Here is a 20,744-nt window from a genome sequence, read left to right on the forward strand (position 1 = left end):
CTCAGTAATCACTAGAGCTGAAGATTTTGTGCTTTATGCCAGTGATTTTTTACCTGGGCTCCGTGGACCCTTGGGGTCTGCAGATTATGTCTAGGATTTCCAAAGGGGTCCACACTTGCATTCAAAAATTTGTAGGAGGTCTCAAAAAAAAAAGGTTGAAAACCACTGCTTTATGCCATTTGGAAGCCGAATGCCAAGCTTACAACTAAATGGTTTTGCGTGGATTTTAAAGCAGTTCTCTAGGAGTGCTTAACGCAATGGCTGCAAAAAATCATGTCATATTTTAAGTTCGTGTGATAGGAAAGCAAGCTGTTAATCAGAATGATGTGAATTTAAGGTTTAGTAGCTCATGAGCTCCTAGATCTGGAGTCACTTGCTATATATAGTTAGAAAGGTAAAAGATTCCCAGCAGTACACGTTAGTTTCTAGGGTGATTCATATGATTTCCTTTAAATTTTCACTGGCTCCCTGACTTCGTAGTGAGATTTGGCACTGGTCCATAACCAAAAAAATCTAATAATTTTAATTCCTTTCTTTGCTTGTGTTTGTATGCCTTTGTGTCTTTATTTTTATAGGGGTGACAACCCAGCCTCCTTGAGCATTGTTAATTTGGATGTACAGGTAGCAGACTCCAGTACCTGCACACACAGATGGTTTTATACACAAAGTTGCTCACAAATAAGTCCACTTATTGAAAATCAGGCTCTTAACAAGTCTCTTGTCAAAGTAGACGTGAAAATAATTGGCATAAATTAATAACCTGGAATTCTATCTGGTACTTTCCCTATGTTCAACTGAAATTTCATTTTCCTTAAAGATTGAGAATCTGGATCCCCGAGGAATTCAGCTGTCCGCTTTGTTTATGAGTGGTGTGGATATGGCACTCTTTGCAAATGATGCTTGTGGACAGCCAATCCCATGGGAGCACTGCTGTCCATGGATGTATTTTGATGGGAAACTGTTTCAGACCAAGCTCATCAAAGCAAGCCGGGAGAAAGTTCCTCTCATTGACCTCTGTGATGGTCAGGTAGGTAGTTTCTGAAATGCAGTTTTTTCATGTGTTCTGAGTTTTCTTTAGTGTCTAATGCAGTTTATCTGGCAGTTGTTGTTTTAAGAGAGTGGTCTTTCTATCTGGACTGTAGATATCTTTGGGGATGGGAAATGGACCTTAATTATTAGGGCTTCTCTTGGGGAGAAATGGCATTTTTATTTTAATAGACTTTGAAGGAAGTAGAATGACTTCATTTTTCCTCTGTCCTGTAATCTCAGTAAACAAACTCAAGGATTCACTAGTTACTTTGAGGATGTACATGAATTCAAATTATCAAAAGACTATTATGCATACATATGTAAGATACATATCCGGAAATTGAAATCTTGTACATTCTCCAGGTAATGAGCAAATCAAGCAGAGCTGGCAGCTATCTCTTGTTTCTTCTCAGCGGTAGCATCTTGTTTTGCATCAAGATGGCAATGCTGTCAAAAAGGGCTATGCTAACACTGCTTTTGCAAACAAACAAAATCCAGTACCTGATTTATTTGACACAGAATTGAAAAGAGTGAAGTTGGGCTTACAACGCCTACTTTCAAAAACCCTTAATTTCTTACAGAAAACAGAAGTTTAAAAAATAAACAATATATGAGTATTACAAAATATCACCAAGTGACTGCTCATGGTTGTTAATTTTACTTCAGTATTTCCTTTTCTAGGAAGAGGAAATATTGCAGTAGAGTGCATAGTATAATAAATGCTCATCCCCTTTTTTGACTTCCTGGGCGATCCTGAGAGGGAAGAGTTGGTAAGACTACCATTTGGCTGTATTTGTTTCTGACACTTGGAAAATTGATTCTACACTACTGTATTAACTTGAATATGGGGATTTCTTGTGAATCAGTGAAATGTGATAGTAGATTGTTACCCACTATAGCAAATTGTGATTTATCCATTAAAAGCTAGCTTTATTAAGAAATATGGGTGTGTCCCAACACCAGTCTAAATTTAGTATTCCTACAGTCAGGTTGATAAGCAGAATTTGCATAGCACAAATACAAGATTTTAACATTTATTTTGTGCACTTTTGTTTACTTGCAGGCTGAGCAGGCTGCCAAGGTTGAAAAGATGCGTCAGAGCATCCTAGAAGGATTAAATTTCTCCAGGCAGAATCATCCACTCCCTTTCCCACCTCCACCTGCCATGCCTTTCTATCCAGCTTCTATGTATCCTCGGCACTTTGGGCCAGTCCCACCACCTCAGGGCAGGGGGAGAGGCTTTTCTGGTAAGTGAGTAGTTGACAGTACATGTACATGGATTCAAACTGGTATGAAATAAATACTGCCATGTCATTCACATTCCAAGATTGTGTTCTGATCATCAGCCCAACTTCATAGCAGTAGTGCAGTAAAATAAATGGTCAGATTATGGTCCAGCATGTCTGTTGCTGGAAACATAATTTTTATTGGCTGTGCCCTAGTAACTGAGGAGCCTGTAGTAATACCACTTGTTTCCTTCAAGATTGTAAGTAGCTGTGCCAGTGCAAAATGCCTTAGAGGCTATTGTTTGTATGTGGAGGGAAAAAGAGGAATAAATCAGCATAAGAGGATAGGAAAAGTACAAATGATAAAACTGCCTTACTTTAAAATGTTCACATTTGTAAGTGTAGAGTATGAATGAATGGCTTAATTTATGAAGGGAACAAGGTAGCTGTTAGGGCTGAAGACCACACCTCCACCCACTTTTTAAATTTAATTTTTGGTACTTTCATTTAAACAGAGGCATGTCCTAGGGTAAGCACAGGAGATGACTGAATGATCACGCCATTCTCGATTTGTTTCCCTTCCTCATAGCAGCAGCCCCACACACAAAGGGCTACATACAAATTTATATTTAATAGTCAGGAAGTTTAATAGGTTTTGGTTTTTTTGTTGTTGGGTTTTTTGTTTTTTTGTGTGTGTGTGTGGCAAGTGTTATCATGAAGGCTTGCTGCCTCAAAACTTGTAAGCATGTTAACTTATGCACTGGAGGTTCAGACCTCCAGATTCACAAGTATATTTCCTACCCAAATAAAGGGTTATACTTAGTAGCTAGGAGACACATAGGCCAAGGTTGAAGTTACTCTGGATAGGACCCTCTAACTCAGGGGTGGGTGAACTTTTTGGCCTGAGAGCCATATTGGGGTTCCAAAACTGAATGGAGGGCCGGGTAGGGAAGGCTGTGCCTCCCCAAACAGCCTGTCCCCTATCCGCCCCCTCTCAGTTCTCGCCCCCTGACTGCCCCCCTCAGAACCCCTGACCCATCCAACCCCCCCTGCTCCTTGTCCCCTGACCACCCCCTCCCGGAACCCCCTGCCCCTAACTGCCCCCCCGGACCCCACCCCCTATCCAACCCTCCCTGTCCCCTGACTGCCCCGACCCCTAGCCACACCTCTGTCCCCTGACAGGCCCCCCGGGACTCCCACACCTATCCATCCCTCCCCCCCAAACCTCCGCCCCACCCAACTGTCCCCCGACTGCACCCAGGGACCCCCGCCCCTTATCCAACCTCCCTGCCCCCTTACCGTGCCTCTCAGATCAGCATGTCTGGCAGCCGCACCACCCGGCTGGAGCCAGCCACGCCGCTGCGCTGCCTGGCAGGAGCTCGCAGCCCCCACCCAGAGCGCTGGCAGCACGGCAAGCTGAGATTGCGGGGAAGGAGGGACAGCAGAGAAGGGGCCAGGGGCTAGCCTCCCCGGCCGGAAGCTCAAAGGCCGGGCAGGATGTGGCCCGTGGGCCACAGTTTGCCCACCTCTGCTCTAACTGATGGCGAGTTGCTCCTGCGTTTCATCAGCCTCTGATCTGGCTGCGCAGTAGGTCTCCCATGTGGCTCTAATCCCTCTGGCTGCTGAAGCAGCAGCCTTTCTCCTGCCTTATGTGTTGAATGGCAGTAGTCACTGTGGCTCTAAAAGGAACATGGCAGCAGCTTATCTTTCAGGGAATTCCCATATACCCGGCCCCCTCACAGCTTTTCCCCTGTCTTTCTTTACCCTGGGTCTAACAGGAGTCTGTGGCTTTGGAGGCCCTTATGGGGAAACAGTAGCAACAGGCGCTTACCGGGCCTTCCGGGTGGCAGCAGCAACAGGACACTCCGGAGCCTTCTCTGGCAATGACAACAACAGGACTAGCAAGTTTCAGGGCGGTAATTATACCAAACCCCTTTTCTTAGAGCTTCTGGCAACAGCTTTTCACTTCACAGTCTGGTCTCGGGCTTTCCACTGGCTGCAATTTTCCTGTCTCCCTAACTGTCTCCAGCTGTCACTTTTCTAGGTTGATGTGAACTCACTCATTGACTGCTGTACTCTACTGCAATCTTTTCCCTAAGACCCTGTGGCAACCTGGTCTCTGTGCCAGTCTGCCTGTTACATTCTTGTTCAAATATAAAAATGCTTTAACATTTAAGTAGAAATTCTGTCTTTTGTGCTTCATAATGTTAGGATATGTTATAACAAACTCAGCTTTGCTTGGATACGTTAAAGATTTTCTAAAATTGGAGAGCAAAAAGGCATCTTGAAAAAGTGACACAGTAGAAGTTCTTGTATTTGTGTTACTGTTAATCCATCCTTCATTGGTGCCTCATGTCAAAGTCTGGATTTCTGGCCTAAGTTAATAAAAGTGTTAGATTTCTTTGTCCATTGTTTTTCTCTTCTGTAAAAGGTGACAGTAGAAATCCATGAATTCCAGTTACTTGGGCTACAGGTTTCCTATATACCTAGCTGTATTCTCTAGCACTGTGGTTCCCAAACTTGTTCCTCCGCTTGTGCAGGGAAAGCCTCTGGCTGACTGCGTCGGTTTGTTTACCTGCCACATCCACAGGTTCGGCTGATCGCGTTTCCCAGTGGCCGCGGTTCGCTGCTCCAGGCCAATGGGAGCCGCTGGAAGCGGCGCAGGCTGAGGGACGTACTGGTCGCCACTTCCAGCAGCTCCTATTGGCCTGGAGCATTGAACTGCAGCCACTGGGAGCCGGGATCGGCCGAACCTATGGACGCGGCAGGTAAACAAACTGGCGTGGCCTGCTAGGGGCTTTCCCTGCACAAGCGGCGGAACAAGTTCAGGAACCACTGCTCTAGCATCTACGCTTCTATTTAAAAAAAACAAGCAAATATTTCTAACACTCTATGGCAAAAACAACCTTGCCAGTGTACACAGTACACAATTAAAGCTGAGAGAATTGTACAGAGAAGTATGAACCATCTGCATTAACCAGGGCTGTCGTTTTTAAGCGTATTAACCTTTTAAAAACAAACATCATCTGCATAAGTGCCATCATTTTTAACCCTTTCATTGCTGATGGTCTTACCAGTAACATCTAGCTCTAGTGTGCTTACCTTGATTTCTGGAAATATGTTATGCCCTGATCTAGCATTAATTTTTAAGGCCATTAGGTATAAAAATGCAAATTTTGAATGTCAGTGACACTGATATTCTCTGTTGTTTGGATACTAAGGTTTTTGCTTCTGTAAAAGGAGGGTAAAAGTAGTGTTTACAATTAAGTCAACTCAAATGCTATTTCTATAACATAGTCCAACGTTAGTAATTTTTTAATGCCCTTTCTTGTGTATCATGCTGATGAAAGTACAGTAGTAAATCTAGGTCAAGAGAATCTAAAAATAATTCCTTCTCTGTTACTCATGTTACTACCTTGTTTAAAAAAAATCCTTACATATTTTTCAAAATTTCTCTTCAGACTCTCAGTATCTATCTAAACATTGTTTTAAATTACTGAAACTGAAGAAGTCACATAAGAGTATTTATTTTTTAATTCATAATTCGTTTATTTTAATAAAGGACTTCTAGATTCCAATTTTAGCTCTAATTTCTTTAAACGTTCACATCATCATGAAAATTAGTTTCACAGTATCAGAAAAGGAAGTTCTTTGTGTAATGAAGATTGACGGAGCGTATTTTTCCATTCACTAATAACTTAGATTTTATGACTGTAAAGAACAATTTTTGGTTTTGCGTTTATGTGCAGGAGTCCAACCTATTCCTTCTCAGGGAGGGAAACTTGAAATAGCTGGCACTGTCGTCGGCCATTGGGCTGGAAGCAGACGTGGACGTGGCGGTAGAGGGCCATTTCCTCTACAGGTGGTTTCTGTTGGAGGACCAGCAAGAGGGTAAGTGCAATACTGCAGAAACTGTTCTTAACATAATTCAGTGATTCAATGCACTAGAGAATCCAGGATGGGGAAATGAGGTGACAGAGACCTTGCATAAAGTATTATGATTACATTTCTTTCGGACTTGTGTGTGGAGTGGACTAGGTAACAGTAATGCCATTACTCAGGAGTTCAAGAGCACTTGTATGTTAATTTTAACATGTTCTTTCTCAGTAGTTCAGATAAATTAAAACGTTTCTGTGCACAAAAATCTCTCATTCTGAATCTAATTACATACATTTCACGGGTACTGTACCAGGATATGACTCAATAGCATTTCAGTTAGAAGAACATGAGGAACTTATTTGAGCCAACCAAATCCATTCCCGCATTCTATATTTTTTTATAATAGTAAAATATTTACTTACTGGTCTGATAAATTGATGAGTAATTTTATTATGTAGTACTAGAGGAGGAGGGGGAAACACCTCAATGTGGAGTTTAAAAGGCTTAATGATGCCCAGACACTACGGTGATGTGGGAAAATACATGATTATTACACACAAAAAACTAGGTTAAGAGAACATTAAGCACCCTCAGTTCCTATTGATTTCATCTGGTGCTATGGATATGCTGCAGTTCTGAAAACCAGGACCTTTGCAAAATAGGCTTGATATGGCTTGATTTGAAAAAAAAAAAGGCTGATATTTGTTCCCAGAGATTTATGATCATTGTTTGTGTTATAGTAGCGTTTAGCAAACTTAATTGGGATTCAGCTCCATTGTGCTAGGCACTACACAAACACTTTAAACCCCAAAAGTTAACAGGAAATTAATATATTTTGTGTCTATAATTACTTGCAATCAGGTGTAGCTTCAAAGGAGCAGAGTAAAATAGGTGTATTAATATATTTCTTATATAGTAACCTCATCCTCACTCTTCTCCACCGTTTACAAAACAATATCAAACACCTAGCATGTAGGACACATCTGGCCTCACTTGATGTGTTTGTGGCCTGCATGACGTTATTAGATCATGCAAAATCTAAGCTTTCATTTTTAAAGAAAAGTTCATAGCCTCATAGGTTTTGAAGGTAGCCCCCCAAATGTGAAGTGAATGAAAATACTGCCATGTCTTCCTGGGTCTGCGGGTAGCCAGAAACAATGAGTCTGGGAGGCATGATTTCCCATGATTTCCTCCGCATTAATCTAGTTGCGATATAAGCTATAAATCTCAATGCTAACTTTTTAATGTCATCATTGACTATTTCATTGCTGATCATTTTATTGGCCAGAATAGGGAAGTGGGTGGAAGTGAAGCCCTTGAATAGATAAAGAAAGAACTGGAAGTTGATGCAGGGAGGGAAATGCAGAGGGGAAGACAAGAAGAGAAACAGTGACAGGCAAGAGGGAGGCAAACAGAAAAGAAGTTGGGGAAGGAAGGAAGAAAAATAAAGGGCAGAAATAATAGTGGTACTAAAGGGAGCAGATTTAGATATACATAAAGATGTGTTCTACGCTGCTTCTTTGTACAAACAATCCCATGGGCTTCAGTGGGAGTTGAGCTTTAAAATGAGGACAGTATGTAGATATAAATTTATCTCACAGTAATTGAGACTCCCTCCGACACCTCTTTCCACGTGGCTTCCCAAGAACTCAGTTCAACGCTGGGTATTGACACTTCAGGTATTTTTATGTGGCATGCAGCAAAGTGATGCTGAGTTGACCAGACTCAAGCGTAGAGCGTACCACACATCCGAAGTTGCACAGAAAACCTCTTCCTTTATATACATTTACACATTACATTTACTATACACTGCATCATGTTTTGAGATTGGCTGGGTTACTTTGTAGGAATTAATCCCTGTACACCATGCTCTGTCCGCACACTACTTACTTTTTACCTTATCTTACATTCCAGGCCTATCTTGTCCATCGTAAATGGTTCCCTGGGTGTTCCCCCTTTGTTGGCTAGTGGAGGCTTTCTGTCTCTTAGTTTATTGACCCATTTACCTGTCTTAGTTATACTCCTATACAATCTGTGCCAAAAATTAAAAAATGTCGTGCCAAAAAATTTAAAATTCTGCAGACAATATTTTAAAATTCTGCAAATTTTATTTGTCAAATAAATGTGGAGGCTCCAGCATGGCATTGGGGAGCACAGGCCACTGGCTGCACAGAAGTGGGAGATCCCTGTGCAGCTCTCTCACCCTGGGACACGGATTCAGCAGTGAGGCTGCACCCAACCCTTACACTGCGCAAGGACCGGACCTGCCCCAGAAACACCCAGGGCCCAGCCCCTCTGTGCCAGGTGCAGGCAGGCAGGCTCAGCAAGTCAGGATCCGAGTGTGGAGGGACTTAGTGCGGGGGGATTCAGGTGTGGGTTGAGAGTGTTCTGTGTGGGGCAATCTGGGTGCAGGCGTCTCAGTGGGGATCTGGATGCACAGGGGCTTATTGGGGAGTTCTGGGTGCAACAGTAATGGAGGTCCAAGTCAAGTTGGTTGGGGCTCAGCACGGGGGTTACGACCTGGGTGTGGGGGGGATAGAGCTTGGCAGGGAGGTCTGGGTGTGGGGGGTCCATATGCTGGGGGAATGGAGCTCAGTGGGGGTCGGATCCGGGTGCATGTGACTCGTCGGAATGGTCCAGGCAAATAGGGAGTGGGGCTCATTGGGGGAGGAGGTGAGGCTTGGCGGGAGGGTCTGGATATGAGGGGGTCTGGATGCCCAGGGGTTGGGCAGATGGGGGAGCAGCTCCCAGTATACTCAGTATACACTCCTCCCAGTTGATACTAAACTGGGAGGAGTGGTAGATATGCTGGAGGGGAGGGATAGGATACAGAAAGACCTAGACAAATTGGAGGATTGGGCCAAAAGAAATCTGATGAGGTTCAATAAGGATAAGTGCAGGGTCCTGCACTTAGGACGGAAGAACCCAATGCACAGCTACAGACTAGGGACCGAATGGCTAGGCAGCAGTTCTGCGGAAAAGGACCTAGGGGTGACAGTGGACGAGAAACTGGATATGAGTCAGCAGTGTGCCCTTGTTGCCAAGAAGGCCAATGGCATTTTGGGATGTATAAGTAGGGGCATAGCGAGCAGATCGAGGGACGTGATCGTTCCCCTCTATTCGACATTGGTGAGGCCTCATCTGGAGTACTGTGTCCAGTTTTGGGCCCCACACTTCAAGAAGGATGTGGATAAATTGGAGAGAGTCCAGCAAAGGGCAACAAAAATGATTAGGGGACTGGAACACATGAGTTATGAGGAGAGGCTGAGGGAGCTGGGATTGTTTAGCCTGCAGAAGAGAAGAATGAGGGGGGATTTGATAGCTGCTTTCAACTACCTGAAAGGGGGTTCCAAAGAGGATGGCTCTAGACTGTTCTCAATGGTAGCAGATGACAGAACGAGGAGTAATGGTCTCAAGTTGCAGTGGGGGAGGTTTAGATTGGATATTAGGAAAAACTTTTTCACTAAGAGGGTGGTGAAACACTGGAATGCGTTACCTAGGGAGGTGGTAGAATCTCCTTCCTTAGAGGTTTTTAAGGTCAGGCTTGACAAAGCCCTGGCTGGGATGATTTAACTGGGAATTGGTCCTGCTTTGAGCAGGGGGTTGGACTAGATGACCTTCTGGGGTCCCTTCCAACCCTGATATTCTATGATTCAGTACCGAGATCCCTCCCCCTGCAGCTGAGGAGTGAGGGGTGCAGGAAGGGTATTTGGGGGGAAGGAGTTCGCAGAGATTACTGCAGCTGGGGGAGAAATCTGGGGGTGAGTCTGACCTGGCCCAGGATGCCATACAGGAGAAGAGGAAGTCCCGTCCTCTCCAGCCTAGCCGAGACTAGCAGCTGATCCTGGCGCAGGGTAGGAGCCACTAGCCGGGTCTTCCCCGGTCCTGCCCCACAGTGATTTACCTCTCCGCCGTCTGCCCCAGGCACCCAAAATATACTGCTGGGGAGGGTTACATGACTGCTCTTGTGGCTTCCCTTTGCTTCCCTGTCAGAAAGTCATTTTTCCGTAGGGAAGCAAAAAAATCTGCAGGGGACATAAATGCTGTGCGTGCACAGTGGCGCAGAATTCCCCCAGGAGTATAGTTAGCACAGACATTCAGTTTCCAGCCTGCTGAGCCATTTACCTCCCTAATACTGTCTCCCAAGAAATAAGGCCTCATCTATGTCCAGTTACTCATGTCAGGCTAGGTGTATATTCCACTTCTTTTCCTTTTCTTCTTTGTTTTATTTGCATTATATTCCTGTTTTTTGTGCTTTTTTGTAAGTTTATTACTCAGCAACATATTAAGACCAGAGTAGTTGTAATTATTTGGACTATCATTAAACTAAAGTATGAACCAGGGAGTGAGTGCAAGCTTCCCTTTTATAGTATAGCCTATCAGGGTGTAATTTTACATTATAAGCTTGCTCTGCCTTTAAAACATTCTTTTGTAATTTTAACTTTGCTTTTATTTTAATTACATTATAAAAAACTGGTACAAAATATATTTTTTTTTCATTTATTACCACAGGAAATTTAGATGTGAAACAGAACATAGTCCAATTTAAATAACATTCCCTGGGTCCTACCAGAAGTAATCCATTTCAGCTGTTACACAATACTTGTTATTACCAGCATAGGCAGTTTTTACTTTATCAAAGTCTCAGTATTTCAGTCGTACTGTGCAATTTGGATACTATTCCCCCAGAGTGAACCCAGATGCTGGCAACTTTGTCTGTAAGATCTTACACCTACCCATGTAAGTGTCCCCCAGGTGCAAAGAGCCCTACACATTTGGGACTTTTCAGACCTTGTATTGCCTTGAAGCAGTATTTGAGTAGGAAAAACATTGCGTGGGTTGCAATGCTTTTACATTTATCTTTGTTATTGGACCCTTGTTAATTTTTTTAGCCTGCACCCTCTGGTGTTACCTTTTCTGCACTAAATATATCACTTTTTTGTGGTGATAGGAGAGCAGGTTTTCTTGCTCCGTATCACATAAGGCTGCTTTTACTTGGTATAGCATGTATTCTTTTACATACTACACACTTTTTTAGAATACATTGACTTAATTTCATACTTGGCATTAAAAGGGTTTAAATATTATTTTCCTTACGGTTAGATAGTGACCCTTACAGTTAGGGATATCTACTTAATCTACTCCAGAAGTATGGATTTTGGGTTTATTTCAGTCTTGTCGCTGAGGTTAGTTTTACCTATTCCAGACAAGTGTCATCCAACTTTATATGTTGAGATTTCCCCTGAGACTTCTTTCCACTTGGCTTCCCAAGAACGCCATTTGACTCCAGATTTTATCACTTAGGTATTTTTATTTTTCATGCAGCAAAGCAATACTGAGTTGATCAGACTCAGGCATAAGGAGTAGGTATAGGGCATACTACATATCCAAAGTTACACAGAAAACCTCTTTCTTTGTATACATTTATATGTTATGTTGCATTTACTATACACTGTATCACATGTTTTGGGATTGGCTTGGTTATGTTGTAGGAACCAATCCCTGTACACCATCCTCTGATCATGCACTGTCCATGTACAATTTACTTTTTCCCTCATCTTATATTCCAGGCTTCTCTTGTCCGTTGTAAATGGTTCCCTGGGTGTTTCCCCGTTTCTTGGCTAGTGCAGGCAATAATGGGCATTAATTAAAAGGGGAATCTGGCCCTATCCATAGAATGAGTTCAATACCCTGGTGTAAGCTAAATATAGTACTTTTGATGACAACACTGCTTGTGGAAGAGTTCTGGTGATGTATATTGCCACAGTCAAGGTGGCGGGGTCCAAGATCAGAATATCTGTGCATATAATTATGATATGTAGTGGCTAGGGCATTACCATTAGTTCTTTGAAGGCACCCTCACATACCCACTGTGCGTCTGCTCGTCTAAGTAATTCACTTCACTCGTTTGCATTGGAGAGGAGCCCTTCCATATTCTGGGTACTAGAAGAAGCAAAGCAAATGCACAATCACTAGCACCCAGACACCTATAATCAGGATGCTAAACTGACATCCTTAATAGGGATCTCACTGTGTCGGGGGGAGCAGTCGAATTGCTGCAAGGATGTAGTCATTTCCAGCAGTACCTAGATGGAAAAGAGATGTAAAGACACTCTCTGGTAATAGCTTGCCAGAGAGAGGATGAACTAAAGATGCTATGTTTGGGTAGGCAGTTTATTTTGGGAGACTTGTTACCACCTCCAAAAACCAAAATTCTTTGCAATGTCAGACGCGCTCTTTTCCAGCCAAATCATAATGGAAGCTCACCTCTCTGTATGTAGAGCTACTAAAAATGGATCATTCAGAGGGGGGGAAAACTGTCATTCACCGGAAAGTGGCAGTCCACATAAAGGCTGACAGGAAATACACCCTGGTGTCAGAGTCCTCTCAAAACAGGTGTGTGAATGATTGAGGACTTCATCTGTGGATTTGATTTGGTACCAAAGAGGAAAAGTTACTCTGCACTGAAAACAGGGGACAGGGACAACATTGTCCATGCTTTGTCACTTAATTCACCTCACTTTCTCATCTCCTCCCTCTTAACAGAGGGCAGTTCAAGTCCAGGCTTACCTTCATTGTTCTCTCTTGACTCCTTGCAACTTAATTCTCAAATGGCTTATCTACGCAATCTACTGATTTTCAGTCTTCTCCATACCGTTAAGTGTGACCAACTCACTTTCATTAACTTTGATCCATCAGTATCCAGTGAGATGTGAAATCTGAATTGCAAAAACCTATTTTTGAACTATCTAGAGGTCACAGTCACTTCATCCTAAATATAATTAGTAAATGGGATGGGTCTGTCTTGTTTTCTTTGTAAATTGGTTTAAAAATGCATACCAGATTAAAATAAGAGTGGTCAGATGTGTAAAGTATTCATTTCCTCTTTCGGTTTCCTTCTAATTTCATTATTTATTACTTCTTATTGCATTGTGGATGTGCATACAGAGACTGGGGTTGGCACTTGAGGTGATTCAATCTAAATTAGACATAACACAGCAAAGATGACAACAAATTGTAGGAGTGGAATAAGTGGAAACATTGGATCGGAACTTGGCTCCTCCTTTGACTGCTTTGTCCCAGTCTGGCAGCGCAAAGCAGCCTTAAAGCTAGCAAAATCAGCTACTTTGAGACCCTCCTGGCATAGGGGAATCCTCAGGTTGTGTAGAGCCAGCTATGCGGGAAAGGAGGCATGGATGCCGAGCTGCAGAAATCACTAGTTGCTGGAATGGCTCAGTGGGGGCTGGTGCAGCCAGCACAGCATAGAACAGCCCTGAGACTGCTCTAACCTACTAGGGACATTGTGGAAGCTCCTTCGCTGGAGGTTTTCTAAAGGAGGCTTAGAAAGCCATCTGTCTTAGATGAGTTAGACCCAACAGATGCTGCATCTTGGCAGGGGGTTTGACAAGATGACCCTTGTGGTCCCTTCTAACCCTATAATTCTTTGATTCTAAGTTGCTCCTGTGGACCTGACTTGGCTATCCTATTTCTCATTCCTGTTCTGGGCCAGGCCTAAGGCTCTGGCCCATTGGTTTTGATATATGTACTTGGAGTAAAGTCAGAGCAGTCCTGTTGCTGTTAGATCCAATACTGAAAATGAAAGTCCTGACATCGCGGTAGAGTACATTAAGGTTTTTTTATGTAATTGCTTACTGTAAAGCATAAATGTGGGTTGTAGGTGGGTCTTCCACCCTTGGAACCTGGGTTCAAAATTTGTAATGAAGGGCAAATTAAAATCTGTGGGCTCTCATCTAATCCTCATTTAGATAACTTGAAACCCTGCTATATGATTTGGTGTGACTGGAGCTCTGCTCAAGAGTGTTCCAAAACGATAAGTCATAATTAAGAGAGTGTAGCAGAACTGTGTTGATAAGCTTGTACGGTGTCTGCCTGGACTAGGCATGGTTCAAGCCACTCCTTCCATTTCATAAGCACTTAAATCACTGACCAGCTTTAATATTGCAGTAGCTTTGCATTGTTGAATCATATTTGCACATTGTGGGTGGGAAGTATTATTCAGTGGAAAGAATGGTCTTATGAATATAAATAAATAGTCCAGAATGGCTGTCTTTTGCCAGGCTTTTAGTATGTATGCTAGCCACTGATGGAAAATTTGATACGTATTTTAAAGGAATTTTAAGGATAACTAGATAAGAATTTAAAGCATTTCCATAGAGTTTGAAAGTACTTCTCCATTGCTTGTTCTGAAGTGAAATTGTGAAATAGCCATTTTATTGCTAGGAAAACAAGATTTTAGAAACACAAATCATAGACTTTGCACTCTCACAAGTAGTAAAAATCTTAAAACACTGAATGATTAATCAGGTTGTTTCTTGGGATGGGGAGGGAGTGAAACTTTTCTATAATAATTAGATGGCATTAGCAAAAAAACCCTTTATTCTATTTAGTTTAAGGTATTTTTAAACAAAATTTAAATGCATTTGTTGTTTGTTTTTCTTTAATACACATAGGCGTCCTAGAGGAGTTATTTCCACTCCAGTGATAAGAACATTTGGAAGAGGTGGAAGGTACTATGGGAGAGGTTATAAAAACCAGGGAGCAATTCAGGTAATAAAGTGGTGTGATTTACTTCCATAACTCTGGTTTACAGGCTAGTGTGGTCACAGGCTCCCTAGGCCAGTAGGACTTGCTGCTGACAGCTCGTGGGAGAAGGGCAGGATAGAGTGCTTCTTGTAGCTACCACAGTATATACTGGTCACTGAAACAGTAAACCATATGGACAGTGATGACAGTTCTCCCAGTGTTGTTCCATCTCATTCAGAAGCAAGCTTTAGTTATCTGATTAGAGGAGAAAAATGCACCCTGCAATGAAGAATATGGGTCCCATATGGACAATCCTGATCAGCTGTAGGGGAGGGATGTGGGACCTTAACTGAAATCAGTGAGCAAACACTAAGGAGAAATATGAAGTTGAAACAAATTGGTATTTTATATTCCCCACGGCCAACTCCCCCAGTTTTTGTTCACTTTCATTCTGGCCCCCCAATTCCTTTAAAAAAAACAAAAAACCAACAGGTAGTGCTAGGATTCTACCTCTAGAGTACTCACTGTAAATATTAATAGGAAATTATGGAACAACCTCTGTGCCATGTGGTTACACAGTCCCATCTTTTGGTAATGGTACAAAGAGTCCATAAATCATAGCTTCTACCTTTTCCATGGTTCTTTGAAACCGTGTAACTGAAGCATATTTGTTTCAGCTTCACATTTCCCCCAGTTTTGTTCAGTCTTTTATTCCAGCTACTCAGCACTTTTGCAAGTTAAATGAGTCCCGGGGGAGATGGATTAGTGGGCAGCTAGTAGACGATGTGGATAAAAGTACATGATAAATGTATCATGTGGCTCTGCATTGTGTCACATGGATAGTAGCAGATAGGAGTTGGCGGGGTGGGGTGCTAACAGCGAGAGGAGTGCTCTCTTGTGAGAGATGAGGGAACTCTTAATTTCAAGTAAAACTCAATGTTTTCTGGATGTAAAAATTCAAGCTTGTTCTATTTACTTCTTTGTAGTTATTGCATCCTATCTTCCTTGTCAACGTCTGTGGAAATGGATCTAAATTTCAGTGTGTATGTGTATCTGGTGTTAATTTCTGTATTTTTAAAGCTTTAATTCTCATTACCAGCACCCCAGTGTAAAGTATTCTGCTGGAATTCTGTATTGAATTCACAGGCCTGGAAACAGGGGGCCTCTGTTTACCCATAGAACCAATATAGTATGTGCACAGCAGTCCAAGTTTGCTAGAGTCATAAGTCTCTTTCACAGGGAGTACCTTTGAGATTGAGAGGGTAGACCAGTCTCCATGGTATTTCAGTCTTTGGGTATCAGACAGCACTTAAAAGCAAGGAAATGGATATCGTAAGGAAATGAATATTGTAACTCTTCCACTGCAGATACACGGCCAGATTTTGATACCCTTTCTTGTCATTAATTATGTTTATTATGGTAGTGTGTAAGGGCCAACCAAGAATGGAGCCGCATTGTACTAGGCACCACACAAATACTGTAGTAGGTGATCCCTACCCCTAAGACTTTACAGTCTAAGTAGACAAGACAGACACAGGATGGGGAAAGAGGTAGCACACGCAAGCAGAATGAACAATGTGATGGCTGCAAATGTCATGTTAGTTCCAGTTATTTTTTGAGGGGTAGGTATAGTTAGGAGGGGTTCAGCTAAATGAAAAGAAAAAGGAAAAAGGGGATAGGAACAGGGCAGGGGAGCAGAGGGTAAGGGGGCAGGTGTGCAGTGAAGCTGAGATGTGAAGACTGCGGGCTTGTGTACACTACCGCTTGGGGTCGATCTAAGATACACAACTTCCGCTACATGAATAGCATAGCTGAAGTCGATGTACTTAGATCTACTTTCCATGGTGTCTTCACTGCAGTAAGTTGACAGCTGACGCACTCCCATCGACTCCGCTTGCGTGTCTCATTCTGGTGGAGAACTGAGTCGGTGGGAGAGCGCTCAGCGGTCGATTATCGCGTCTGTACTAGACATGATAAATCGACCCCTGCTGGATCGATCGCTGCCTGCTGATGCTTCAGGTAGTGTAGACAAGCCCTAAGAGAGGAGGGGGAAGGTTAGAGCAAACAGACAGCACAAAGCAGAGCAAGTACCCAGAATAAGTAGCATCTTAACCCTCAAAGAGTTTCAATGACTTCATTGAGACGACTTGTAAAGTAAGGTGCTACTCAGCAGGAGTGGAGGGGACAAGTGGCTGGTCTATAATTAATATGTTCTTACGACGTATAAAGAAATATATATTTTGTCACAGGATAACACCCTTAACTCTGACTCAGAATATATGCTGTGCTTTCTTAGTAGTTTCAAAATATTAACACAGCAAAAAACAACCTGAATAGGACACCTAAAAAGAATATGTGAGCACTGGTGCCACAATATTGATCAGCCTCAAATGCTTCATATTGATATTATACACTTTCCTAGCAAGCCACCTATGCAACACTAATACAAAGGGACAGCAATTTGAATATTTTACCAAAACAAAAAAACCCAGCAATTCAGAAATACCTTAACTAATATTTCCCATGGTTACAGTTAAGATTGTTGTTGTGAAATTGTAAGATTTACACCATGTCCTTAATGTATTCATTTCTTTGCTTTTTTGCTTTAATCTACTCCTTTATCTGAGGACACTGGGGAGAACAGCTAGTGTGCTTTAGCAGGGTCCACATGGACATTTAGTGCCTGGCAAGCTACTAAAACTACTAAGGGTAGATTTATGCTCCATCTTGCCACAAGCTGGAGCATGTACATGTATACAAGCCTTAAGTGTTTTGTGTTTGTAACAATGTGATAAGTTGTCACTTAGCAATCTAAATTAAAAAGAAACAACGATGTTGATTGTTGTGTGTTTTGGAATTGTATGATTTATTATTGCAACTGATGAAAAGTTAAATGTAGTTTTAATTCTCAAGCCCTGTAAGTCTACATTTTCAATATTAGCTTTATGGCTTTATTTCATCTGTGGTATGTTTTCTGAGTATTTATTGTGCATTTTGAATATAAGTCACTTTCATGGGCTGTCTCTTACATATGCACAGTACATGGTATTACATGACACTACTTGTACCTTTGTTAAAAAATGTTTTATATTGTATCTGAGAAACAGTATGTAATCATATCATTAGACTACACTGCGTGCAAATGAGGACACAGAGTTAACATCATGTGCTGAATCTTAATTTTGGCATTTCCTGACTCTTGTTTACTTAATTGTACAGTCTAAACAGTGTAATTATTGCACCTGGTGCAAAGTGCAACTTCCCACGGGCATGTCAGAAAACTGGGCTGAGCTAAAAGGTGTTCACATTAATTTTCCTTTAAGGACTGAAATTCTTTGAATTATGGTAATCATAATTATGGTAGCCAGCTCTGCCATTTTTGGCTCTTGGTCATAAAAAGCTAATTCTGTAACTGGTTAACTGAAGGAAAAAAAAAAAAAGTTGGTTTCTTGACTGCATAAGCCAGGGGAAGCCCAGATATATTGTCTGTTGTTCCCCAAAGATGAAATTGGCATTAGATGCTTTGTTTGACCTTGTGCACCCCTTCCACAGTGAGGTAAATTTTCCATGTCTGTAGATTGATATGTTCAGTCTTTAAATCCGTGCTAATCTGGGAATTTAGTATGGTATGCAAACTCTTCTTACAACAGTAGATCATGTTTGGAATATTCCAAGTTAACATGTAATACTTCTGTCTGTGTTCTGCAGCACGCTATCGGAAGTGATGTCAAGATAATCAGTTACAAATATACAATGGTAGCTTCTTTAATAATGTCTTCTCTTTTTTTAAAATAGGGCAAACCTCCTTATGCTGCTTCAGCAGAAGAAGTGGCCAAAGAACTTAAGTCAAAATCAGAGGAATCTAAATCCTCAATTGTGTCTTCAGATGGATCCCTGGCTGAAAATGGAGTAGTGAATGAGGAGAAGCCAGCTTCCCAGATGAATGGGAATACAGGAGACGTCCGGGGTTCCAACCAGTCTGAAAGTGCCTTGAGTAATGACTCTAAAATGTGCAATACAAATCCTCACTTAAATGCACTAAATGCAGACAGTGTTTGCCATAAAGATGATACTCTTGAGGCTGCTGTCTTAAAAAAAGAAGAGTAAACTTATTTTTTATAGAGGGTGAAGGATGTTGGGAAGGGTCAGGATTAGGAATATCTGGAAAGAAAGAGAGCCTACAGTTACGTACATTTTTTCCTTTCCGTAAGAGAAAAATGAGGACTTTGGAAATTCGGATCCCTCTTTGATGTCAGAGATTTAAACAACACATTTTTAGTTTTAACCAGTTGTAGTCAAAATGCTACAATAAAACAAAAAAGAAAGAGAATGAAGAGCATTTGACTCCCGCACTTAAAATGAAGTATACATAAAGTTTAAACTGGTTATGACAAAAGCTTGTAGTTTTGTTTCTTGAAATATAAGGAAAACAAATTTTGGCAGTCTTTAAGTATATATAGCTTAAAATATAATTTTTAGTACTTGGCACCATATGTATGCCATTATATTTGATTTTGCATTACTGTGTCACAATAAAGCTTTCTTTAAGGCTTTGATTTCATGATTTTGGGGGAAAAAAGGCACAACCACAGTTTTTCTTTCTCAAATTTCATCACTGTTGATGTGGTTCTTTTGTGTTTAAAATGTGCAAACTATCGAAACTAAAAATTATAGAGTAATATTGCAGTTCTGCTGATTTTAAATATACATCATACATACTTTACAAGAAAGTTAAATGGAGATAAACTTGAAATCATAGAAGATACAAATGACCTTTCAAAATAAACACAATGTGTTCTGAAACTTTTTGTGACTAATACCATGCATCCGTGATCAATGAACTATGTGGTTTTGAATCAGACGTAGACCATTAGTACTACTATTTGAGCTAAACTTCTGCATGGTTCATGATTTTTAAAGTGTGTAGTTAATATTATGCATGTTATTGTCCTCTTTCTTCCATTCTTACAAGTACTGTGCCCATTTGCAAAACAAAAAGCTAATAATCAGTAATAGTCCTATAAAAGATGTTAACTATGTTTAGTCATTGACTGATCTTGCTCTAACCTTAAAATTTTGTGATTATTGACCTCTGTTGCATTTATTCTAAAACTTTAAAAAAAATTATCTAGCCGTTTTTTGAATATCAACGTTACCCTGGTGTACTCATTGCTGTATGCATTATTGTTCTCTGTTGCTGTTTTATGCCTTCATATTAGCAAATATGAAATTCTGTGAAAAACAAAAAAAACAAAAAAAGCTTTGATCTTCAAAAAATACCCCCTTCTGTAGCAGGAAACAAATGGCTTGTTCTTGAGAACTTTCCCATCAAGAATTTAGTATAAGCAAATATACCTGTATCATTTTGATGTTTTTGTTAGTGTTTCCAAACTTAATGTACTTCAAAATCAGAATCATTTCTTTATATTCGTTTTCATATAATTCTCCTGATGCTCTTCATCACACATTAGTGATCAGAAATGAGGTGTAATTCCCCATTCCCTGCCCGCAAGAGCTAAGTAGGTATCTTAATGTAAGTTGAAGGGAGTTCTGCCCCAACTCATGGATTGTGCAAGAATGAACTACTGTTGGGTTTGATTGGTTGTAGATGGATTGTGGTGTGGTGTATTTGAAGGCTATTGAATGCAACTTACAATGCTTAATAAAAATCTTTATTCTTTTAGTATAAAATAATGTATGCCTTTTTTATTGTCATGTAGACCTTTAATTAAACATACTGTGAATAAGTTTTCCTGTGCACAAATAAGCTGGTTGTTAGTGAATGACATGATCTCCTACTGGCATGTAGAGAACGGAAGCAAAGCACTTTGTCATCATCCTTATGTAGGGGGATGTTGCCCTTGATGAGAATAATGCTCAGTCCTATTCATTTTGTTGAATAACGCAGGTTTCTTGACTTGGTTAGTAAGTTGCAAGTGTTCAACTTAACTCTTGAGGGCTGCTACAAAATATAATTGGTCTGAAATTTGAGTGGGGGAAGGTATATTTTTTCTGAAATATGACATAAGTTAGTCACCAAAGCCTCCAATTCAAGGCCCTGCTGGC

At 41.3% G+C, this 20,744-nt stretch overlaps 1 protein-coding gene across 3 annotated transcripts in view; it reads left to right on the forward strand.

Moving 5' to 3' along the window:
* The window catches only part of FAM120A (family with sequence similarity 120 member A), a 119,936-nt gene extending 99,564 nt beyond the window's left edge, over positions 1-20,372 (forward strand). The window contains exons 13-18 of one of the 3 annotated variants that reach the window (XM_048858011.2): positions 818-1,027; positions 2,093-2,276; positions 4,034-4,171; positions 6,005-6,146; positions 14,606-14,702; positions 18,474-20,372. In XM_048858011.2, coding sequence (XP_048713968.2) covers positions 818-1,027; positions 2,093-2,276; positions 4,034-4,171; positions 6,005-6,146; positions 14,606-14,702; positions 18,474-18,785 — 1,083 coding nt within the window. In that variant the 3' untranslated portion in view covers positions 18,786-20,372. The remainder of the gene's footprint in view (positions 1-817; positions 1,028-2,092; positions 2,277-4,033; positions 4,172-6,004; positions 6,147-14,605; positions 14,703-18,473) is intronic. The other 2 variants (XM_048858012.2, XM_048858013.2) reach the window with 2 other exon arrangements.
* The last annotated feature ends 372 nt before the right edge of the window (positions 20,373-20,744 follow it).

The sequence above is a fragment of the Caretta caretta genome, chromosome 7 (genome assembly GCF_965140235.1).
Source record: "Caretta caretta isolate rCarCar2 chromosome 7, rCarCar1.hap1, whole genome shotgun sequence".
Classification (NCBI taxonomy): domain Eukaryota; kingdom Metazoa; phylum Chordata; order Testudines; family Cheloniidae; genus Caretta; species Caretta caretta.